Source organism: Cydia splendana, chromosome 20 (genome assembly GCF_910591565.1).
Source record: "Cydia splendana chromosome 20, ilCydSple1.2, whole genome shotgun sequence".
NCBI classification, from domain to species: Eukaryota; Metazoa; Arthropoda; class Insecta; order Lepidoptera; family Tortricidae; genus Cydia; species Cydia splendana.
In genome coordinates, this window is record NC_085979.1 from 15,722,668 (window position 1) to 15,748,862 (window position 26,195).

At 40.2% G+C, this 26,195-nt stretch overlaps 2 protein-coding genes across 2 annotated transcripts; both read left to right on the forward strand.

Annotated features, from left to right (window-relative positions):
• The first annotated feature begins 1,106 nt into the window (after positions 1–1,106).
• LOC134800953 (catalase-like) lies at positions 1,107–2,643 on the forward strand. The gene has a single exon (XM_063773485.1). The coding sequence runs from the start codon at positions 1,107–1,109 to the stop codon at positions 2,631–2,633; it is 1,527 nt and encodes a 508-aa protein (XP_063629555.1). The 3' UTR covers positions 2,634–2,643.
• Positions 2,644–15,147: 12,504 nt separating this feature from the next.
• On the forward strand, positions 15,148–18,859 carry LOC134800651 (peroxisomal catalase 1-like). Its single transcript, XM_063773133.1, has 2 exons — positions 15,148–15,312; positions 17,366–18,859. The coding sequence occupies exons 1-2, from the start codon at positions 15,190–15,192 to the stop codon at positions 18,857–18,859; spliced, it is 1,617 nt and encodes a 538-aa protein (XP_063629203.1). The 5' UTR covers positions 15,148–15,189.
• Positions 18,860–26,195: the final 7,336 nt, after the last annotated feature.

Below are 26,195 nucleotides of genomic sequence, written 5' to 3' on the forward strand. Positions count from 1 at the left end.
TATTTGCACTGGGTCATCTTTATTTGGTTGCGCTGCATTTGTCTCAACGCGCTTTGATAACCCGGCCGGTTTGAGAGGTTTCTGAGGTCGCCCGATCCTCTCTTTCGCGCGCATAGCTGACTCGCGCTGCGTCCTCGAAGGTTGTGACAGGCACGAGATCTGTGAATTTTTTACCGACTTCAAGATTTTAAAGTTCTCAATTCAGTTGTATATTTTTAGGGTTCCGTAATCAACAAGAAACCTTTATACATAGTTTCGCCATGTTAATCTGTCTGTCCGCCCGCGGTTTTGCTTAGTGATGGATTTAGTGCTAGAAAGCTGTAATTAGGCATGGATACATAAATCAACCATCGCGAAATAGTGGTAAAATTAAATTTAAGTACTTACAAAACATTTTTAGAGGTAAAAAATACGTAAAGGGGAGGTCTCGCCTGGTGCGTTAAACATTCTTTTTCGAATTAGTCAATATTTTAATTTCGGTTAATTTTTTTTCTTTTTTTTTTTGCGAAGATTTTGAATGTGTGCTACAGAAAAAGCCGAGCCTAGGCCTAGTGTCACAGAAAGACTAGTACGTGCTTGCACCTCCTATACGAATCCCTTACGGGATTCGATATAGCGAGAGAGATTGTGCTGCCACCTATACAACTTTGAGAACGGTCCCGGTCTCGGTGAGAAAAGTCCCAGGGCCTCCCATTTCGTAGTAAGGGTCCCTACTTATTAGGCTAGTAGGTCGTTGGTGTAGTTGTAGTACCTAGTTACTTTTAAACTGTTATTTTCTTATAAGCTTGTGCGATTGATACGCAGAACGCGCTAATATTTTCTAGAACTCATATTGTGTGCATTAGATAAAATCCTTGGGGTTAAGATGGACACCGACAAACACAAATAAGTTTGCCCATTCGTCGATCTATCGAGATAAACGCACCTATTGCTTTTATCTCTCCACTCAACATGCTACAACTACTGACTCAGTGTGTCTACCTGACCAACTGTTGCCACAACGAACTTAAGCTTAGAGTAAATTCATGAAAGCTTTCGCGGTTATCGTTAGTACCCAAAACTCAAGCCCTGCTGAGCTCACAGGCCGATTTGCGTAAAATTGCCGAATGATATTTAATTTAACTGTATATCCATTGCAGAAACCTATTGGAGTGCTGACAACTACCGCTGGCAAACCGGTGGAGGTGCGAGAGACAGTTACTCTCAACACAGATTTCTTCAACAATCAGTTTTTCTGGGACCTGCAGTCTGCTTCCGAACATGAGCGTATCCCGGAGCGCTCGGTGCACGCGCGAGGCACGGGCGCCTTCGGCTACTTTGAAGTTACTAACGACGTCTCCAAATACACCAAAGCGGATGTCTTTAATGGCATTGGAAAGAGAACCCCCGTCGTCGTCCGATTCTCCTATCTAGTCCAAAATCGCGGAGGCTTAGATATAGTCAGAGAAACGGGAGCTTTAACATCCAAATTTTACACAAACGAGGGCAATTTAGATTTTCTGGCCATATCGATCCCAGTTTTCCTCTATAATTCTCCACATTTATTTAGTCCGGTGGCTCATGCTTTCAAAAGAAACCCTAAGACACACATTGTCGATTCTACAGCTCGTCTGGACGTCGTCACTCTTACGCCTGAAACCCTCCACCAGATATTGTGGCTGTTATCAGATTTCGGTATATTTTATGGCTACAGGAAAATGAACGCATTTCCTGTCCACGCATACGAGATCGTAAACAAACACGGCGACAGCTATTACGTGAGATTTAATTTCATAACTGAACAGGGTCTGGAGCTACTAACCGATCGAGCTGCCATGGCTTTTAGAGCTTATGACCCAGACTACGCCACCAGAGAACTTTATGATGCAATAGCCGCAGGAAACTACCCCTCTTGGAGACTAGATATGGACATCATTCCGAAGTCCCACATTCCTAGGCTTAATTACAATCCTTTCGACATGAGCGCTTTATGGAGGAATGGAACATACCATACGGTAACTATCGGACGCTTAGTTTTAGACAGAAACCCTGAGAACAACTTTAAGGATGTCGAACAAATGGCCTTTAATCCCGGAAATTTGGTGCCCGGAATACCAGGACCCGTTGATGATGCGTTCAAAGTGCGAAGATTCTCCTACCGAGATGCTCAAACTTACCGGTTAGGTATCAACCATAATAATATTGAACGCAATCATCCGAAGTATAGGAAGACCTACAACCGAGATGGCTTGCCGCCAGTGCTAGATAATATGAAAGATGCGCCGAATTACTATCAGAACTCTTTCAATGGCCCAGTTCCGTATGTGGACGTAGCGAAGCCTAAAGAGATGGTATCGCCTAAGTTCAAACAGTCGATAGATCTTGGAGAGTCTTCTTATTTCTACAACACTTTTATTAATACAGAAGGTAAGAGAAACAGGATGGCATTATACATAGCCACCATAATGGTGAATGCGATTGAAGAAACGCAAAAGAAATGGCTCGAGCTCATGTACCTCGTAGACCGAGACTTGGGCTCGCGCGTCGCGGCCGCGCTGCCGATCGCTGAGGCGCAGAAGCTTTTGGGATTCCCAAAGCTCGTATTAGTTGAAGAGAATCCTAAAACATATGATTTAGCACCTATGTGCCAATAGTTACAGGAAATACAGTTAGTACCTAATAATAAAATTGTTTAAAAATCTAGTTATTACTTATTACCGTCGCCTGTCAGCACTTTTTGTAGGACGTTTCCGGCATTCATTTCCATTCATAGCTTTGGGATCTGTTTTGTACTAAGTCTATTGTTTTTATTTTTGTTAATCGGTAGGTAGGTAAACATCGTAAAATACAATATATAAATTATTTCATTTTGTGTTTTTATATACTTGAATGTAATTATAATATTTATCTTATGTGACTGTGGTTTTTTCTGTGTTAGCACAGATATTTGTTCCTGAGTTATGGGTGTTGTATGGGGATTTTTCTCTATCTATGTTTTGAAGTATATTTATCTATACAGGGTGATTCAGGAGACGTGAGCAGGACTAACACTGCGCATATCGTTAATTATAAGCAACTGTTTTGTATCAGTATTAGTGAGGTTAACGTAATTTTTTTCTAGTCGTGTTGAAAAAAAAAGTTATTAATTTTTTTACGACATGCATGGTCACCCTAAAATTAGAATACTAAACTACCGATATTCTGTGTCAAATTGAATGTCATTACTGTCATCTCGGTCTGGTTACTTTTGAAAACTCGTATCTCACTCAAGTTTGACAGTTTATTTTCTTCGTACTCAAAATGTCATTACGGTTAAAGAGGTTTTATGTTTATTAATTAGGTCCTGTAGGGCGACCATGATTGTTGAGAATTAAATTTTCCCTCACCAAAAAGTTAAAAAATAGGAAAAAGTATTGTTGTTTCTCCGAAATACGACGGTGATCGATCAATTATCAGTTACTGAGTGTGCAGGATTAGTCCTGCTCACGTCTCATGAATCAGCCTGTATAGGTACTAGGCGACGATAAATATAATAGGTCTATTATATTTATCGTCACCCATGGGGTAGTACGATTAGTGTAATTTGATTTTATAGTATTTTATAAACCAAAATTGAAATTTGAAACTTCTCTCTGCTAGATTAGTTATGATCGATGAACTGTGAGTGTGTGTGATAAAATTAATAACATTCCTTCTTAAAATACCTTGTCTTCTTAAAGTATAACTTCAAATTAAAGGTAATTAGAAAGTACTAAGAATGTACGTAACTTTTATTGTGCCCTCGTGATCATTGAAAATTCAGGCTTATAACTTAATCCATAGCGAAGGGATTGAAAGTAAGTGGCTGTGGTCCTCTTAAGAGGCATCCGCTGCACCAATTGCAGTGTGCGTATCAGCCGGGTAAATCGACTGAAACGGCACTACACCTGGTGACAACCAGAGCGGAACAGGCTATAGAGATCAAAGAACTATGTCTGGCCACTTTTATAGACGTGGAGGGGGCATTTGACCGCACCACGTATCAGGCAATCAGTATTGCAGCATCTAAATAGCAGGAGATCTAAGGTCCACCACCTTGCATTTTGGAGACAAAGCAAACCGCTTGGAACAGGTGTTCCTGGGGGTGATCTGAGCTGATTAAGCACGGTTGCCAGAGGTTCCCCCCAGCAGGTGGGCAGGGGAGGGGGGGTAAAAGTGCCTCCGGCGCGCCTCACTCTTAAGGTTTATATCTGCATACATCTCGCAACTATATCAAGTTTGGTGTCTTTTTCGTGTAATTCGAGGATGAAGAATTCAGTTCTGTGACTAAATTTTCACTCACCCATACAAAAAATTCCAGAAATTCAAAATTAAAAAAAAAACTTTTAATTTATTTTTTCGTAAATCCTCTAAAAAATTTTAACTATGAGGATTTGCTCTAGAAAAAAAATACCTGTGAATAGCCCAGTTATCCTACTATACAGAATAGTAAACTTGTCAAACATTTTTTTTCATAACTCTGTTAAAAAAAAATGTTTTTTGTCGCGCGGCTTACCTGCATTGTAAGAGCGGTATGCAGCGTTTAGGATTTTTAAGTATGTTTAGATGATTTCTGATAAGTTGTTATTCTTTTGGTTGTAGATTACATTAATAAATTACTTCTGGAAGTGATATATATACAAAATTACAAATATAAATTAAATATATAAATAAAGATGTTGGGAAAACTTTCGCCAACAGAGTTAAGTATTATAAATGTGATAAAATTAACATTATTATTTGCATGTCTTTTCCATATCTCGGGACCATGGGGTCCCGGACCTTTGGGAGGCGTACGTGGGGACGAAGCCAACAGCGCAGAGTCCCTTTAAGGCACGTTAATCTAAAAGCAAGGGATACATGTGGTGGATACTATCCCCGAACGCACAATGTGATACATCCGGAGATGGTCCCCGCCAGGTGCAAAGACTATTACAGTGCAGCACTTTTGTGCTGCGATGGGAACTAAGGTCATGGGCTATAGATTTGAAAGTTGGATGGACTGGATAATGGGCTATGGGAGAGACTAGCGGACACCTGCCGTGACAATCAGTCTCAAAATTGTAAATGACAGGTGGTGACTCGCCAACTCATTGAGTGGGCCCCGCAATGGCCGCACGCACAGTGCGACAACAGGGCAACACTTTGGAGTGGCTGTGAGGTTGTCGAGGGGTGAGTCTGCGGTAGCCAGATCCCGGTAATCCGTTCAGCAGGCCGCCGGCGTTATGACATTTTACACTTCGAACCTGGAGCATAGGTCCCGCTCTTGCGACTCCATTCTGGCCGGCCAATTAAGGCAAGCACAGAGGCGAGGGCCAGATGACAGGGCCCTCTGGAATAGGGGTCCGCGGTGTCGTCACTCACTGTCAGCTCGCCACAAGCTGCCCCCGCGGGACATTATTATTATTATTGTGGTGTTGTGGGCCTTTGAGTGTCGCATTGACCAGCATTGCTCTATTGTGACGGCCCTTTAAGTTCATTACTAATGCCCGTTGTATCCAGAAAGTTCCAGATTCTTTGGGCCGTAATGTTTTGTACCTCATAGGGTTGCACTACGTGTCGCCCTAGGTAGGTACTTCTTATTGACATTAGTAGTCCACAAGAACAGAGAATGTGCATTGCAGTCTCCTCTGATTCCTGACAGAGCCTGCATGTCGCATCTTGTTTCTTGCCAATTTGAAACATATATGTTTGTTCAACTTGCAGTGTCCAGTCAGTATTCTGGTCACCGCGCAGGTTTTGTGCCTTTTGAGTCTTAAAAGCTCCTTAGCAGTTTTGCTGTTGAACCCTTTGATTAGAGCTTTCGAGTGTTCTTGTCCTTTAACGAACTTCCACCAATCGATTGCTCTCGTTTTTTCTAAGTTGCTGAGCAGAGAATATGCATCTCGTTTTGTGCTTCCACAGAAGGGTTCTGGGCCGACCAGGGGTGTGTCTGCGCCCTTTCTAGCAAGTTCGTCCGCTTTTTCGTTTCCGTTAATGTCGGAGTGCCCTGGTACCCATCTAAGTGTAACTTTGTTGGAGTAAACCAGTGCATTTAGGTTTGTTTTACAGTTCTGGACTAGTTTTGAGTTTGACTCAAGGGATTCTAGTGCCAGCGGAGCAGCCTGGCTGTATGAGTTGATGTAGATAAGCTGGTGTCTTAGGTTTCTATCCAGGTTGATCTCCGCACATTTGTTGACGGCGAAGACTTCTGCCTGGAAGATTGAGGCCAATGTGCCCATGCTGACGCTAGCTCTGAGCTTAGATCTCTCACCATAGATCCCACATCCTACATCATTGCCTTTCTTGGAAGCATCTGTATACCAGATGTGGCTTCCCTCTTCGACGTACATTTGGTTGTTGATCCATTTGTCTCTAGGAGGTATTTCTACTGTGTACAGTTTGGTGAGATGACATTCGGTGTGAGCGTCATCAGTGGGCATGCTAAGGGCTCTATTCGCAAAAACCCAGGCCTTTAGATTGGTTAATGCCTGAGAGCGCCATTTTGGCCTGTTTAGCGTGCATATTCTGTAGACGCACTGCTTGGCCTCCTTTTGCACCTCCAAGTGGAGTAGTATGATGTCCAGCAGTGCATCTAGGGCCGCTCCCGGTGTCGAGGAGTAGGCGCCTGTTACTGTTAAACAAGCCGTGCGTTGCCAGCTGTTTAGAGTGTCTATTGCTGTCTTTTGGCTGGTTTTGTTACACCAGACTGCGGAGGCCGCTGTGTATAACCACATAGCAATTTGGATCTTAAGCCCCATCTTGCTCCTGCCATTCGACAGCATGACCACATGGTCATTTTCACTTTTTGTATAATGTTTCTCAGGTGAGGGTTCCAAGTTAACGTTTGGTCAAAGGTGACCCCTTGATACTTGACCTCTGCCGAGAACGGTATTATTTGTCCATTAAGTCTTGGTTTTGTGAGTTTATCGAGCTTCCGTTTCCTTGTGAATGGTTAAATGGCTATTACAGTCTTGCTCGGATTAATGGACAAGTCATTTTCTCTACACCATTTGAATATTGTGTTTAGAGCTCCTTGCATTAGGTTGGATATTGTGTTGAGGCAAGGGCCTTTGACGATGACTACAAGGTCGTCGGCATATCCTTGTGTATCAAAGTCTTGGCCTGACATGATTGCAAGAAGTTGGTCCACTGCTAGGGTCCATAATAGTGGTGATAAAACGCCTCCTTGTAGGCACCCTTTAGTGGTATAAAATTCATGCTCTATATATAGTATTGATGGTCAGAGTGGCTACTCTGTTTGAGAGCATGCTATGTACCCATCTGGTGGTTTCGTCTACTCCCTTTGATTTCATACCTGGTTTGCTTTGCCTCTAGGGTTTTCTGCACCTTGTCAACCTGGTTGAAAATTATTTCGGCGACACGGCGGTTTTTGGCGCACGGCGCGATTTGGTCTATGTTTGGGGACAGATTATAGCCCCTCAGCAACAGCCACCATGCCCTGCTGACTGGGGCTGGTCCAAACAACAAGGTTATTGGGAGCCCATATGGACAAGCCTACCTGCGGCGGCTGCTGCTTGTTTAGAGCTTATTCGTTGCCGCTGCAAAATAAAATGCGCAGGGAGGTGCAACTGCGTTAAAAAAAACCTATCACGTCCAGAAGGAATTTATTAATGTAATCTACCACCAGAAGAATAACAACTTCATCATCATCATCTAAACATACTTAAAAATCCTAAACGTTGCATACCACTCTTACAATGCAAGTACGCCACGCGACACAAAACATTTTTTTTAACAGAGTTATGAAAAAAAATGTTTGACAAGTTTACTATTCTGTATAGTAGGAGAACTGGGCTATTCACAGGTATTTTTTTTCTAAAGCAAATCCTCATAGTATACATTTTGTAGAGGATTTTCGAAAAAAAAAATCTAAAGATTTTTTTGAATTTTGAATTTTTCGAATTTTTTGTATGGGTGAGTGAAAATTAAGTCACAGAAATGAATTCTTCATCCTCGAATTATACGAAAATGACACCAAACTTGATATAGTTGCGAGATGTATGCAGATATAAAGCTTTGAGTGAGGCGCGCCGGAGGCACTTTTACCCCCCCTCCCCTGCCCACCTACTGGGGGGAACCTCTTGGCAACCGGGCTTAATCAGCTCAGGTCACCCCCAGGAACACCTGTTCCAAGCGGTTTGCTTTGTCTCCAAAATGCAAGGTCCCCTTGAAAACGGGACCTTAGATCTCCTGCTATATGCTAAATAGCCGACTAATAAAATCCTCCTTTATGGGAGATGAAATATTAGCTACGGCCACGAAAGGTTGCCCACAGGGTGGGGTTCTCTCACCAACTCTCTGGAGTCTGATAGTTAACTCACTGTTGGAAGAACTAAACTAGTGGCTCTGTGAGCTGTAGACCTCGCGAGCAGAGCTTGAAATAACATGGTGCTAAGAGCTTTAAATACACCGTGTTTTTTTTGATTTCCGTTAATTTCAAGGGTGCATTCCTGAGCTTAAATCAAGTAACTTTCTCAAAGACACCGATGTTCTAATTAAGTCCATTTCGGAGATAATCCATAATTTATTTTTTTACTATAAGGCCTCTACAAGCGTGTACACTTGCCTTAGGGCCGGCTTACATATTGATTAGTGTTTAGAATGAGTTCATACATTTGCTACTAAACTTAAGTACAATCTCGGTCGATTGATGTACGAAATGACATTGATATGTCACAGATTTCAATTGTTTGGTTGAGTTAAATGTAATGCCCGTGTTACAACAACGCTATATGCTACATTTAATTACTTTTTAAACAAAAAAAAAAAACAAAAAAGAAAACAAAAAAAACTTTTTTTTTTGAAAATTAACTATGCCATTTAGTTCTTATAAACGTACTTAACTATACCCCGAAGTTAACGGAATTCAATAAAAACACGGTGTATAGTAAATTAAAGAAAAACAATACGAAATTTATGTGTAAAAAAATACAAAAAGTTATAATATCCCAGCATACAATTACTGGGGATCGAACCCAGACCCTCTGTGCAGCAGAAAAAGCGAACGTTTACAAACTGAGCCAAATAGTTCTTAGATGGGTTGACGAAATTTAGCTACTCCTTCTCAAATTAAAATTAGTTAAAATTAAATATCTAAATACCGCCTAAACCAGCGATAATTTTTTTCTGCATTTTTTGCTATTAACTCTGTAAACATGTTTCAAAAAGAAAAAAGTCTTATGATATCGATACGACTATTTGTTTAGGCGCCAGGTATCACGACTCCGCCATTTTTAAAAATTTCCAAAATCCGGATTGACAAAAAAAAATTATTTAGTCATAAAATTCGGTCACAAAATTTCACGAGAATCGGTTAAGAATTGCGACCTGTAGAGGAGAACATCCGGACATACGAAAGCAAAATGCCCGAGTCAAAACGTAGACCTTCGCTTCGCTTCGGTCAACAAAGGCCCAATACATATAGTATGGTATGCAGATGATTTAGTGATTCTTGTAAACGGGAAATTCCCGGCAACAGTATCGGAAATCATGAATAAAGCACTGAAGCAAGTGGAGAGATGGTGTAACTGTCATCAACTCTCCATAAACCCAGGCATGTCCAATGAAGTGAAATATCTAGGCGTTACACTAGATAAAGAACTGAACTGGAGAAAGCATGTCGAACTTACAGTCACCAAAGCACTTAGAGTGTTTGGAATGTGTAGATCGGCTTATGGCAAAAGGTGGGGTCTAAACCCAAAGGTACCATACTACTGCCCTTGTGAAAATGCAAAGAACGGCATGCATGGTTATTACTGGCGCGTTTAGAACGACGCCAACAGCGGTGATGGAGGTACTACTAGACCTCCCGCCGCTACACCTAGTGACACAATCTGAGGCGCGGAAATCGTTACACAGGCTGGCCCTAACAGGCCTCTGGAGCGATAGCAAGCCAAAGACCAAACACACAAACATGGAATGTGACAATTTCATGAAAAGGATTACGAATATGGGCTGCGATAAGATGCAACCCAAGTTTGTATTCCATAAGAATTTTAACGTTAAAATTCCAACAAGGGCTGAACCGAAGGTCTTGAAGCACCAACCTCTGATGAAAACGACATCATAATATGGTACACAGACGGGTCTAAGACTGAATCTGGTACGGGGACAGGCATTTATGCAAATGACTTTAGTAGTAGTATAAGCATGGGCAATTACGCCACTGTCTTCCAAGCCGAGACATTCGCTATAATTGCCTGTGTGCATGAGAATATAGTTAGGCAAACCCAAGGGAAGAATATCTATATACTCAGCGACAGTCAGGCTGCACTCAAAGCGCTTGAAGCGCCCAGAGTGGACTCTAGACTGGTATATAACGGCGTCCAAGCTCTGAACGAGCTTGGAAGGCAAAACAGAGTGCAACTGGTATGGATCCCAGGGCACGAGGGATTCATAGGCAATGAAAATGCAGATGAACTTGCCAGAGCCGGATCTGTAAGTAACCTTATAGGTCCGGAACCATTCGTGGGGCTCTCACAGGGAACTATCACAACGGCTATTAAAGACCATACCAAGACTAAACATCAGGAAGAATGGGACAGTCTGACGGGTCTAAAGCATGCAAAGCTCTTTATGCAAGGAGTAGACTCCGGCTGGAGCAAAAAGCTTTGGAAACTTAGCAAAAGACAACTCCAAATCATAACGGGGGTGTTTACCGGGCATTACGGGGTCAAAGGAATTCTATCCAAGATGGGACACTCTGACAATACCGATTGTCGTATGTGTGTCGAAGAGCAAGAGACAGTGAAACACTTAATGTGAATGTCACGCCCTCGCCAGACAAAGAATGAAGGACTTTGGAGCAGGATACCTGGAACCAAAGGACTTTAAAACGCTACCCATGAGCTCCATCATCCAACACATGGATATGGCTTTTTAATGTTTGACGATCCTTTTGTGAAATTCTTAGTGTTAAATTTGATATGTAAAATAATCCAATTTTATTATGGAATAATATTAACATCAATAAATTGCTCTGATAATTAGATTAAGATTAATTACGATTCATAAGAGCTTGTTGCTAGGCCTACATGAATAAAGTATATTTTGATTGATTGATTGATTTTTATCGAACGAGCGAGCGAAGCGAAGTGAAGTTCTTACATTCGACTTGAAACATTCGGCTGGCTAGGGCTAGGGGCACGTCCGGGCATTTCGATGTTTTTAAGCTGATCTATCAGAGGATAGTTTCATACGCAATAACTTAAGTAAATTTGTCCTAATTTAAATTAAATTAATTGAACGTATAGTTGAGGGCATTATATTTTAGTCATTAAATTTTGAGCAGGGTCGATCAAGAGGTTATTGGTCTAGAAGAGCTTAAAATGCTAAAAAGCTATTTGTGAGGGGTCTTACTGTTCTGGTAATTTTAATTGCAAGAAAGTATGTCGAGTTTGGTATCAAATGAAAGTGCTCGGTTTACACATTTATAATATTGTTTTTTAATTTAAGATTTTAAAATAATTAGCAAGATAAAAACGAAATAAAACATAATATTAGTATTTGGCATTTGACAAGAAAGATTACGGCTTACCACAGATACAGTTCATTTTAATCTCTATGGTGACTTAAATTTATCAATCCACACCACACACCCACACACCACACACACGGCTCCACAGATCTTGCAATAAATCGCACGCGGTTTTCGATCCTTTGACGACTAAGTAGCACTGCATTCAATTGATCTCGTTGGCGAACCGCGAGTTCTCAGTTCGGGGCGAACTACTAGTATTTTAGTCATTAAATTATGAGCAGGCTCGATCACGGGGTTATGGAGCTAGAAGAGCCTAGAAGGCTCAAAAGCTATTTGTGAGTGGTCTTGCTATTCTGGTCAACTCCTTTGCAAGAAAATATGAGTGGCCATAGTTTAAATACATTGGTAGGGTAGGTGGATCGTTGTCTGGTCAACTACAACTTTTCACTTTAGATCATGAATCTAGTATTAAACTGGATTGGGCATGAGTGGTGGGGATAACTGACAGAACGGGATAGTCTTATGTATCTTTCAGTAGGAGTAGCAGCGAAAGCGCTGTTATTGTTTGTCCTTGTCACAGTCTCACATATTTTTTGTTCCCCGCCGTAAATTTAGTGTGGATTATGGTGGGCAACAAATAAATTCGACCAATCATAGTGTCGCATTGCGTATGTTTTGTCCCTCATGGAGGCACGCATATACCACTTCTATATATAGGATGCTACCTTCTATGCTTTAGATGCTCTTAAAAATGTCGTTGTCTGTAACAGTTGTCGCTTAATAGATTTTATTTTCGTAAATTTTAAACAATTCATTTTGCAGGCATAACATTTATTTATTTTAATCTTTATTGCACAATACATTAAGGTACAAATGGCGGACTAAATATCTTAAGGCATTCTCTACCAGTCAACTAATGGGCCAAACCAGAAAGATCAGGTAGGTGCAGTGTCTTTAAAGTAAATGCACACCACTTAGAGATTCTAATAATGGACCTACCTTCTAATTCTTTGCTGCACGCCTTGTCAGCCCATGTGATTCAGCATGAGATGTCGCGGCTTCTCTGTTGTCTCGGCCGTTAGTTTAAAAATGCTGTCGTTGGGGCGCGGGAGAGGCTGCGCAGGCGCCGGCCGCCCTCGCTGCTGCCACTAGCTGCCGAGTCGAAAGGCTCAAGTTCAGTGTTATTAGATACATATAGTTGTTCAAGGGACTGTCTCATTTCAATCAGATAGAGAGAATCATACTATCTTTGTCTTACACTAGTACTAGCACCCAAAAGAAAAGGATGAGTATAGTGTTCCTGGTTCTTACTGACTGACAAATTGGTTTGTCCAACTATATTAATGATTTGACACTATGATATGAGTTATGTTTTTACAAGCTTTTATTTAGTTTCACCTGACCGTTGTCTGTCTGTCTGTCTGTCTGTCTGTCTGTCTGTCTGTGTGTAATCAAATCTTGCAAGTTAAATTTGATCCACTTCCCGGTTTCCGATTGAGCTGAAATTTTGCATGCGTGTATAAATCGGATGACAATGCAATATTATGGTACCATCGAGCTGATCTGATGATGGAGACAGGAGGTGGCCATAGGAACTCTGAGATGAAACAACGCAACCTAATTGTGTTAGGGGTTTTTAGAATTGTCTCGATGAGTATTAGTTGTCTGTCGTAAGAAAAGTAGTAAGCGATAAAAGCTTGTACCAAAAATGATTTTTTTGCCAAAAACTTATTTTAGGTTAAGTAGATATTTTATGTAAAATAATGTATTGCACTGAATGCTTAGCCAACATGCCAATCGTTTACGCTCCGTAGCGAATTAAATACAACTGTCACAGTCGCACTAATATGGAAGAGTGATAGAGAGAGATGACTACGCTACGGAGCGTTAACGATTGGCATGTTGCCTAAGCATCCAGTTCACCATATTACAGTTTACATAAAATCCAACATGACATTTTCTATGACGGCTGATAGGTGATCACGCCGTGGTGCTTTCCATAGAAAACAAAGCGCCGGAAGCTCCAGCTCGGCCCCGGCCCGGTCTAGCGTGAGTCATCCTTAAAATGTACTTTTATTATCAGTTACTTACACGAATAAAAACCTTTAAATAGATGCATATACATACAAGGTATCGCAAAACGCACTCAGTCAAACTATAATTATGAAACAAATACAGTAAACGAAGGAATTTAAACCCAAATAAAAATATATTGCCGATAAGTTTTGTTTAAAAACAAAACCAGACGTATTAATACCTATTAGTTTGGAATTGTATTGATTCGCCTTCAACCATTTCCGCTAATGTAAAACCGAATGGTTGCGAGTGTAATGCATTTATAATTAGAGATACTTAATTATTTTACGAGATGGCAAAGTAGTTGTTTAACCCCTCGTGCTAAAATTGATACCCGAGTAAGCGAATTCCAAAATTAAAACACAAAATTTTTCTTCACACTAACGCGGGTAAAATACTTACTCTAAAACTTTCCAAAACAAATTAATATGAACTTTATAAACATTTATCATTCAAAATTTTCACTTAAAAGTCAATTCTACCAGCCAACATGACAAACATCCGCCAAAGGAGCAAAGTTCATCCCCACTTCTTAGATACCTACATGGCACACCAAGAATAAGCGGGCATCTCGCTCGTTTCTCCCCAGAACGTGCAGAATGTGGAATGACTTGCCTCCTGAGGTATTTCCTTTGCGCTACTACATGGGATTCTTCAAGAAGCGGGTATTTAGGGTTCTCAAGGGTCGGCAACGCTTAAGTGGCTCCTGTGATGTTGCTTATGTCCATGGGCGACGATGACCGCTTCCCATCAGGCGGCTCGTCTGGTCGTTTCCTGACTATTACATAAAAAAGAAAAAAAAAACATATCAAAATTTACATCAGATTACTTTGCCACCCTTGTGGATAAAATGAAACATTCTCATCAGTTTCTGAAGTACATTTTACGAGCTGATGTTGCGGAAAACCATTTGCATTAGATTAAAGCCAAATATTTGTTTCTGGAATAATCCAGTAAATAATATGAAAATGATATATAGCTTGCCCTAGTTGCCTAAAGTAGGAAGAAATATAGCATAAATTGGACCTGGGGAGCCGACCCATTCCGCCCCTTTTTGGGGGGGTAGGCACGGTACGATCTCGTGGCTACCGGGCCAGATCAGCTTTGTTTGACCTTAGTAACAATTGTGCCAAGCGGCATCGCTTGAGACAAAAGTGCATACTCACTACACTTACGTAGCCTACGAATACAAGTTCGAAATAATTACAAATTTTGAAAGGCTTTATCTCAGAAACTATTAGATGTATAGAGACAGTTCTAGTGTCGTACTCGTATTGTAGCAAATTTAGTCTACTTTAAAATGTCCTTGAAAAGGTACTATCAAAACCTAGTCATTTAGGCTTATAATCGCCCAAATCTAAAAGAAAACCGAAATTTTCGCGTTCTTTTTTATTTTTGACTTAGTTGCGTTCGGCGCTCGAGGTCTCAAAATTGGATTATTCATTGGCCCAACATCATAAACAAGTCAGCAAAAAATCAGAACTACCGGATTTGACGCAAACGCAAAATGTATAAAATTACTGTATTAGAATACAATTAACGATATCCGTTCATACAAAGTGGTATAGGATGTAACCGATTATTGAACCAGTAATATATAGAGATTTTGTGTTTACACGCTATCATCTGGAGCCATGCAGTGGCTAGTTGTGTTAGTCTGCCTTGCCATATCAAATGATGCATATGGAGTCCGCTACCTCAATGTCTCCTTAGACGCTGTCCAACGGCAGTTGCAGGAGTTCAAAATAACACACCCGGTAAGCATTTGTATAATACACGAAATATAATCTCTTGAACAACGTGTAGGGCGAATTGGTGCTTTAATTTCACCATTTATACTCATCAATGGCTATTTCATTACCTTTTAGGGTTCTCTACCTACCTCAAAAGGATAAAAAGAAATTGAAATTAAATAGTGAATAGTGCACTGATCTTTTCGCGGATTAGTAAAGTAATATTTTGGTTTTAGTTGAAATTAAAATTAGAAGCTGTGAAAACATCTAATTTCTAAGTTAAAGCAGTAAAAGGATACGGCCGTTTATGCCCAAAAAACGTAAATTTGGACACTCTCACGGGAGTCACGGGAATCAAAATTTATAGGGTACCTACTTCCCGTTGACCCAGAACTATGAAATTTACGTTAATAAAACATTTATTTACATACAATATATATACAGTGGTACTACTAAACGAAATTAATAACTAGCTTAAATCTAAAATAGGCCCTTGAGGCATTGTACCAAGGATGCTGGCGGCATTTCCTCGCTGTATCGCAATGCTGATACGTTGTGCGAGGTAGCCGCCAGCTCTTCGGTCACCAGTTACGTCAACCAGACGCTTCGCGATTTCTGCGAACAACTTATGCGCGCTGGGACCCCATGGACCTAGAGTTTCAACACCAAATGGTACAAAATGGTACTCTCTACCGAGGCTCTTATATTTGTTACGTTTTAGAATTTCGGCGCTTTCCGCCGCTCCGCCCGCTTTTACAGTAGTCCGTTGGAGGTGGGACGGTGCCAGTGTGTCTACGCAGGTAGCATCCCACACCAACATCCGTCCCAAGCTCCAAGGAACTAAGGACACTCCATCGGGCCTCTTGCCATCATCTCTGATAATGCCAGTCGGCTCAAGAAGAGCAGGCACATTGATGGTGGCAAGAGACCGACGGACTATGTCATTAATCGACGCATGTCTCGAAAAACGGCCTGCACTTTTTTGACAAGATAATCCGTGGTGTCCCAGTCGGTCCACGTCCGTGCCACAAGAGCATATGTGTGGCGTACACACCGAAACCCCGAGTCGCAAACCAGTCGCCAGTCTAAGGGAGGCCGGATCCAAGAAAGTACCAGTATTGGGCGAAGGATGGGCATGTAGCCAGTAACCGGCTTCCCGGGCTCCGACCGCCAAAAGCCTCGCGCGGTCTGGACCTGTACAGTTGTTTAGGAGAGTATTGTAAGTTAAATCACAGTAAACATTATCCCAACTCCTTTGTGAATTTGGGTTGTCTGGAAATTGTTTGCCTGGGCAAGCAATTTTAAAAGCATTTTTGGCATCCTCAAAGCCCGCAATCTCACAGTTTGTGGGCAAAGCCCTTAAGATATTTCCTATGAGACCAGACGTGCTATGAGTGGACGCCAAAAAGGCTGGGGAAGCCACACTGGAAATTTTGCGAATTCCTAAACCTCCAAACCGAATGGGGAGGGACGCTTGAGACCAGGAAGGCTCACTTAGCTGTATGTTTAGAATCGTCTCTAAACTAATTTTGATCAAATCATCTATGGGCGACATATATGCCATTTACGTTTATATTGTCATGTACTACAAACCAGGCAAAAATCTGAAACTGTAAATTTGTAAAAAAAAAATACTTATTAAAATTTGTACGGAACCCTCGGTGGGTGAGTCCGACTCGCACCTGGCCGATTTTTCTTAGTCGATATACTGTAGTTGAGTATGAAACCCTGAAAACAATAAAAAATAAAATCATGACTTACATGCTAAACTGGATAAGTATTCTAACGTGAAGCTGCATCCAGTGTTTTTGAAAAGACGATAGGAGGCATTCATAACAGTTTATCCTGGTGTTTATCCATTTCAAGTCAAGTTGGAAGCTTTCGAGCGGCTTTAGGAGTTTTAGCACTCTAGTTGCCTTATAAACCAATCCCTAAACTAATAAACCATAATAGAAGTGCGAAATAAATAAATACTACAATAATATTTTTCAGACTTGAGAAGAATATTAATCTGTTTGAGACCAAACACGGACAATGGAGCTGGAAGTAATTATTCTAAAATGTGTACCCATTGCAGAAACCTATTGGAGTACTGACAACTACGGCTGGCAAACCGGTGGAAGTGCGGGAGACAGTTACCCTCAACACAGATTTCTTCAACAATCAGCATTTCTGGGACCTTCAGAGTGCATCCGATCAGGAGCGCATCCCTGAGCGCACGGTGCACGCGCGAGGCACGGGCGCCTACGGCTACTTTGAAGTTACAAACGACGTCTCCAAATACACCAAAGCGGATGTCTTCAATGGCATTGGAAAGAGAACCCCCGTCGTCGTCCGATTCTCCTATCTAATCCAAAGTCGCGGAGGAGTAGATGTGGTTAGAGAGACGGGAGCATTAGTATCCAAATTCTACACAAACGAAGGCAATTTAGATTTTCTTGGCTTATCATTCCCAGTTTTCCTCTATAATTCTCCACATTTGTTCAGTCCGTTGGCTCATGCTTTCAAAAGAAACCCTAAGACAAACATTATCGATGCTACATCCCGCTTAGACCTAGTCACTCTTACGCCTGAAATCATCCACCAGATATTGTGGTTGTTCTCTGATTACGGTATCTTTAATGGCTACAGATATATGAACGCGTTTCCTATTCACGCATACGAGCTCGTCAACAAACATGGCGACAGCTACTTTGTGAGGTTCAATTTCATAACTGAACAGGGCCTGGAGCTACTCACCGATCGAGCTGCCGGTGCTCTTAGAAATGATGATCCGGACTACTCCACCAGAGACCTTTACGATGCAATAGCCGCAGGAAACTACCCCTCTTGGAGACTAGACATTGACATTATTCCGAAGTCCCACATTCCTAAGCTTAATTACAATCCTTTTGACTTGAGCACTTTATGGAGGAATGGAACATACCATACGGTAACTATCGGACGTTTAATCTTAAACAGAAACCCTGATAATAACTTTAAGGATGTTGAACAAACGGCCTTCAATCCCGGAAATTTGGTGCCCGGAATACCAGGACCGGTTGACGACATGTTTAAAGCGCGAAGATTTTCTTACCGAGATGCTCAGGCTTACCGGTTAGGCATCAACCATAATAATATTGAAGTCAATCACCCGAAATATAGGAAGACTTACAACCGAGACGGCATACCGCCACTGCTAGATAATATGAAAGATGCGCCGAATTACTATCAGAACTCGTTCAACGGCCCAGTTCCGTATGTGGACGTAGCGAAGCCTAAAGAGGCGCTATCGGTTAAGTTCAGACAGTCGACGGATCTTGGAGAGTCTTCTTATTTCTATAACACGTACGTTAACACGGAGGGTAAGAGGAACAGGATGGCAGCAAATATAGCCAGCGTGATGGTGAACGCGGTTGAAGAAGTGCAGATGAGATGGCTGAAGATCTTGTATCTCATTGACCGTGACCTGGGCGCGCGCGTCGAGGCCGCGCTGCCGGTCGCTGAGGAGCAGAAACTTTTACAGCGCCCAAGATTCGTATTAGTTGAGGAGAACCCTAAAACATATGATCTAGTACCCAGGTGCCAGTAGTAAAATGAGGTACAGTCAGGAATAATATCCAGTGATCGGCGATACGCCAATAAACATGAGATATCGATTGAATTGTTCAAAAAAACAATATAATTACATACATACTAAAACGTTTAATGGGACAAAAAACTGACGTAAAGTGGCAACCGAAATGACGATAACTTTTAATAACTTGTTCTACACATACTTGTCGGCACTCTGTGTAGGAGGACACGCAAAGTTTTCCAGCATTCTGTTGCTGCACTAAGTTCATTGTTTATTTTTGATAATCTGTAAATAACTTTAAATAAAAAAATTACGATTTATAATATATTGTCTTCGAATACCGCGATAGTTACTCATCAAATAAAACTACTGAAACGGATTATATCGCGTATATTGAATTCATACTACATCTCGACGTTCACCCGTTGACCACGAACGCTGTAAAGGGTTCGAAGCTTCGGGATGTAGTATGAATTCAATATACGCGATATAATCCGTTTCAATAGTTTTATTTCTTGACGATTTATTTCAGTAATTTTTCAGCCATCACTAATTTCCTCAAAGTGGATACGGTGCGCGATCACCTTTGTCGTGGAAATTGAATTAGCGGTAGAATGTGCACGGGAGAAATCCCGGTAACTTCATTGAGGGCACTTCGCCTTTTAATGCCAGAAATGGCGGGAATTCCCGGAACCGCTTGCAGGCCAGGGTTCTAGGTTTAACTAACTGTAATTTAATATAATTTCTGTGCTAAAAAAATACGAATACCTTATTCACATCATTCCAACATATTCTTGCTTTTGTAACAGTGGGTATACTCCAAGATATAATCACCCACTGTACCTCCTGAATGCAGATTTTCGTACGTAGTTTCCAGTCCACTAACCTTACGTTTTGGTACTTACCTACAATACCAACATTCAAGCAGCCAATCACCTGTATAGCGCGCAGTTTGACTCCAAGCAGTCATTTTTGAGCTCTAGGCTATAACCGCGAACACCAAAGTTCGCAAATTGCGGGCATTTTTCTCTGTCTCTCTAATTACGACTTAATTAGTGTAAAAGAGAAAAATGGCCGCATTTACGAACTTCGGTGTTCGCGGTAGGCCCTCTAGTTGGACTTCTATAGTTACCTATAGTTCGTTGTGTGAATAGCTCGAATTTCGAGCGTTTATTTGGCAACTCTCCCGGGCTTAATTGATGGACTGAAGAGTTCCGCTTATTTGCTGTTCTGTGATTTCATAGTTTTTTTGGTACCGGAGGAGCTTAACGAAGGTCTTACGAAAATACTAGTGTTAAGAATGCATGAAAACTTTATTTTATTGTATAACATCAACAGAAATAAGAAAGTAAAGTACTGGTAAGGCTGCGTAAGCATAAGTATATGTATTCGGGCGTAAATGAGCGTAAGCGATTACCGTCACCCATGGACACCCGGTACACCCTTTTTAGGGTTCCGTAGTCAACTCTTAGGGTTCCTTATAGTTTCCCCATGTCCGACTGTCTGTCCATCCTCGGCTTTGGCCATGATTGTTAGTGCTAGAGAGCTGCAATTAGGCATGGATGCATAAAATTGAAGGTAAAATAAAAATTACGTATTAAAAATTAAGGGTACCTCTTTTAATTTTTAACCTACTTCAAAATGTGGTTACGTTTTAAGCCCTCAGGGCAAATCTTGCCTTCCCTGAGTAGGAACGCGCTTTGTACTAATCCTTGGCAATTTCTCAGATGAGATTACAACGACAAGAATACAATAACAGGAATCTGAACAATGGTTGAGATTCAGTTTAGTAATGAAGGCTGAAGCTTAGGAGAAAGTCATTCTACAAGCACGATATCCAAAAAGGCGTATTGCCACACTTGTTTCATAGTGCCTTACGATCTTTCATCTCTAGCATGCTATTGTTATTATTAACTGTGATTAGCTTTCCCTCAAACAAACAAATAAAAGGAAAACCGTAATATCTATCATGCTTAATAGTGTTTCTGAAGATTCACCGTCTTTCTCTATTCACGGTTCGGCTTTCTGTAATTTATTAGCACCTTCCCAGATTTTGGGATTTCGTTTTTAGGCGACTGAACTTCTACGACAGCTTTGTCAGAAAACATAATTACATATCTTATTACATCACTTGTTTACTTTTGACCATTCAAAAATAATCCCCCACTTATCTCCAAAGTTTACTAACGAAAAATTATGAAATTTTTACATAATAATAACACTATCATAAAATATTAAAGGAATAATATAATCACGCCTCTATCTTGAAAAGTTTTTTGTCATTAAAATCATTTTCTAATTTAATTTGCAATTTAAGCCCCTTTGCGGGTGTTTATTATACTTGAAATATCTATTAGTTTTTACTAAAACACCTTATTTCAAATAAAACAAAAATCGTTGAAATCGGTTCACATGATAAAGATCGAGTTATCCTGAAAAACCAACCATAGGTACATACAGGTCGCGCAAATTAGTTAGCCAATTTGCCGATAGATGGCGCTGTACACAAATAAGCTTAGTATACTTCAGGTCAGGTCAAAAGTTTTTCATTAATAATTGATTATTACTAACATGAGAAAATTGTAAGTTTGGACTGGGTTCGGTTTGTTTGGGTTCCCTCGGTGCGCGAGTTAAACGAACTCACACTTGACCGGTTTTTTTTAATGACTGATCCATGAGGATTTGTTAGGTCACAAAGTCACACGTTTTATGTTTTGAGAGATTACGTTACAGTAAGGACAGTATACCTAATCTCTCAAAACATAAAAACCACTGAAAGAGGCCTCCCCGCGCTACCCCCGGCGCTAAGGTGCCCATCACACTCGCTGCGTTACCGCGTTGAATTGCGCTTACAAATTGATATCGAATTTAAAATGAAATAATGAAACTAACATATTAAAGTTAGAGTTAGACCAAGAAAAGTCTGCAACTATTTTGACTATTGCGATAGATGATAGCAGTGTAAGTGTTATTTATACGTCATAATTTCATTTAGTAGGTACTTTACTTTACTAAACATTAATCTTACTACGTATCGTCCCCACAATGCGTAGGGTGTAACTTTAGTAGTCGTTAACCCATGAGTAGAGAGTAAAGCTCTCGTGCCCTTCAATTATAAATTGTGTAGGTTCGATATCACCCTAGTCCATAGACTACTTTAAATAGACTTGGCATTTGACATTAAAAAGTGCATGGACTCGTGTTCACACAGAGATTTTATACTAAAAGCGCGTGTTGCATAACATTTTATAGGTGACGTTAGGATGGCAACTGCAGCTGCAATCTTCTACAAGTCGACCTAGTCCCAGAATATGATACACACACGCAAATAAAAACCCTACCAGGATTAAACCCGATACATCCAAAGACAGTCACTACTAACTAGACTAGGAGGCCGTTAAACTAGGCTAGGAGTTGAAGACGTTTTGATACTTTTGATCTCATATTTGACTGTAATAAGTACTTGGTAATGTGGTGAACGCGAAATGTCCTAACAATAGGTACCACTTTACTTAGGCCCACTTGCACCATCCCACTAACCCAGTATCAAATTGTACTGGTAACCATGGTAACTCCAGGTTTAACCGGTTAACCTCGGGTTAGTGAATGGTGCAAACGGCCCTTAGAGGTCGTGATCCTGAATGTCAAAAATGTCTTAAAGACTATACTATACTAAACAAATTTCCCCTAACTAACCACAAAATTGCGAAATAAAATCTAATGTACACCTTAGTAAAGTTAAGTAGACGATCGTATGGGCCCAGGGGACATTTTTTTTAAATTTTCATAATGGCTTCATGGGTACCTTTTTAAGTATGACCATCTTAATACATTTTTGACATTCGGGATCACGACCCGTAAATCACGGAGTATTATGATGATGCTCCGTTCAATAGCCAAGTGGTCTGTGCAGTAATCATAACCCAAACGATCCGTGGTAAAGATAAGATTTGAGACAGACGTCAGACATTTTATTATTAGAGATAGCAAACGGTAGATACATTTATTACATCACACCCATTTGGGACATATTGGTGATATAGCAACTCATTTCACATAGATTCAATATATTTAATATTCGATAATTTCTGTTGTTTACAGTGAAACTCCCTTATTTTACTTTTTCTCCAATAGGAATGCTCGGAAATGTTCACCTTATTGTAGCAAAAAAACTACGGGAAGTTCTTTTTTATTTTTTATTTTTTTATAATTCAAACATGTATTAATTTATTTTTAAATCGAATGCAAAAGTATTTTGTGTATTTATTTATTTAATAAAGTTCTAATTTTCTACTCGAACATATCAATTATCTAAAATTAAAAAACTAACTAAACTAACTAAACTAAAATTGGAAACTCAAATAAAAAAATATATAACCATTATTTTCCTGTTTTAGCGGACCGGAAGTAAATTACTATTTTTTTTTACTTTTTAAAAACATATAACCACTAAGATAAATTAATTCAATTCAGCCAATTATTGTAGCCGCGGGCCGCGTCTATATGACCCGATCAGCTATCACGTCCACCAAGTCGAAACTCATACACAAATTGCCATTTCCCGGCGTCTGGAATAATGTACTATTTTTACCAGGAATAAAAAGGGAGGTGCGAAAGTAGAATCCATAATAATATTGAGGTCTAAATTGACAGATAAGATTATACCATAGGAATAGAAAAAATAATGTTGTCAAGTTTTATGTCGATAAAACGAGTGACTTTGCGTTAAGCTTTAAACGCTTAAAAAAATTAAAATAAAGTAATACTTACGTTGAGTCAATACAGCGACATCACAAAAAAAATATCTTACTACCAAATCTGCTCACAAAATTTCACGGGAGTCGATTGAAAAATGGGACAAAGAGAACATCCGGACACTATCCATGCGATTGCTTTATTAAGTATATCGTAATATTCTATAAATGGGTCTAAAAACGCTTTCGAATTACGAACACCTCAGAAATGTGGTCAAACATCGATGACTTTTTTATAATGCGAATAGGTATTTACAGAAAATACAACGGGTTGCACTCCGGGAGTGCCGGCAGAAGTGAAAACTCAACGACATTGTAACTCAAAATATTAATAACAGCGCCATCTAGTTCAAAATGTCTGCAGCACTATGTATAATTGAGGTTAACGCCATCTAGCGTTAAATCGTCGCATTACTTGAAACCCCTAAGCACATCACTGTGAGTCCTACAGTTATATTAATAGCAGTTTGAGGGAAACTCACTAGATGGCATTTAAATAAAAAAAACACAATGACATTGTCCGTCACACGTGACGTCACGCAAGCGCCACGCGCCGCCTAAACGAAACAGCAGACTCAGGCATACATTTTCGCCGCGCGGTAGAAAGAGAGGGTTACGCTTTACGCCTTACGCTGTCACGAGTTTAACAGCTAAAGAAGTTTTCACTTCAAACATATGTAACTTCCACGTTTTGTTCTGCGCCGAACTGAATTCGATATATCAATAACAATCAAAATAAATATTCCGTACTGTATTTTAGAATTTTACAAACTAACGCCAGATTCAGTTAAAAAACTTTAAGTTCTAGGTTAAAATAGTGAGAAATAAACACCAGCAAAAGACACATATTGATAAAACACGATAGGAAAACCCATAGAAATGGCGTGTAAATAAACAACACGGAGAGGCAGGTAACAGACATTGGCACTTTTATCGTTACTCGGCGAGATGTAAGCCAGCCACGAATAAAATGGAAACTATAAATAAATTCCTATCTATTATTGAAAATCTCAATTCGAGCGTTATTGACGAGGGTTTATGAAAAGTTTTCAATGGATTTTCATCGAGTGGTGATAAATAGGTATCTACGCGTGCAGAAAAATGTGTGGTTACTGGAACCTTACCGCTTGTAAATAGACCTTTTATAAAATATGACTAAAATATTCGGAGGATTTTGATAGTTTTTTTTTATGATATATGAGGTAAAGAGCAAACAAATTGCCTGGTGGTAAGCAATTACGCAAGAGGAACGCACAGTTGAGGACTGACAACTATCTAATGGTGAAGATGGAAATTTTGTCGCATAGAGTGATGTCGGAAAGAAGCGGCAGGGACTCCCTGATTTACAGGCGATACAAAATGCAGAGGAAGGCTACATCTCTACGCAGCGGTAAAGAGTCAAGCCGACAATTTGAGTCGCTCTCCGTTGGATGCGGTTGCGTACCTTGGCAGGTCCAGCTAGTCAGCGACAGAAGCGACCAGCGAAGTGGGCGAATTGTCTAAACTGGTCTCAAAATTATTTGTTGGTACAGGTAAGTACACAAGAGCGTTTTGGAGATCATTTTAAACACCTCACCCGCTTAGTTACCTAATTCTGCCTATTCACTTTAAGGGCCAGATGAGTGTAACGTTTTATGTTGAAAGTCGTGTAGTTTCTGTGACGTTCCGTTTCATACAAAACTCAGACGTTATCGTTCAATCGGCGTCGCCGACAACTCATCATTGCTGTCACAACTCAAATTCAGAACATTCACACCTTCAAAAAATAGTTATTTGTTTCACTCGGGGGCAAAGTTGTTGTTTAACCGCTCGTGCTAATATTGATACCCGAGCAAGCGAAAGATTCCAAAATTGAACCACGAGCGTAGCGAGTGGTTCAAAAAATGGAATCTTGAGCGTTGTGAGGGTTTCAAAGCACGAGGGTTAAACAAAATTTGCCCCCGAGTGAAACACAAAATTTTTCACCACACCAACCCGAACCTAATATTAAATGTAAAATATCAAACAAAATAAGACCAAATCAAATCCAAATGAATGTTATTAAATAATTATCATCCAAAATCATCATTTAAAAGTCAATTTTACCAGCAAACATAAGAAAACAACTCAAAATTTGCATTTGATTACTTTGTCTCACATGTGAATAAAATGCAACTTTGCTATCAGTTTCTGAAGTGCAAAGTAAGCCTTTCCGAGCTGGTGTGGTGAAAATACACTTGTTTGGCTTAACCCAAACAAGACCGGAGATCACCTAAATAGTTTCCTGTGTGCGATGAATAAATAATAAGTATTATATTACTTTAAAACCTTCTGCATGTTATAAGTATCGGGTTGGAGGTCGTTAAAAGGGATTCCCCAGGAAGGGACAGGGTCGGTGGAGATTATAACTTAAATTAATATTAATTGTTCATTAACAAACCTCAAGTTTAATCCAGTCTATATACGAACCTGACATAGCTTATTGACTGAGTCAATTAATAACGAGTGAATATGTGATGAATATTGATACACGCGGAGGGGACGAAATTTTACAACGATTTTCGAAACGTACGACCCTAAGGACCTGGAGGTTAAAAACTGGTCAAGTGCGAGTCGGA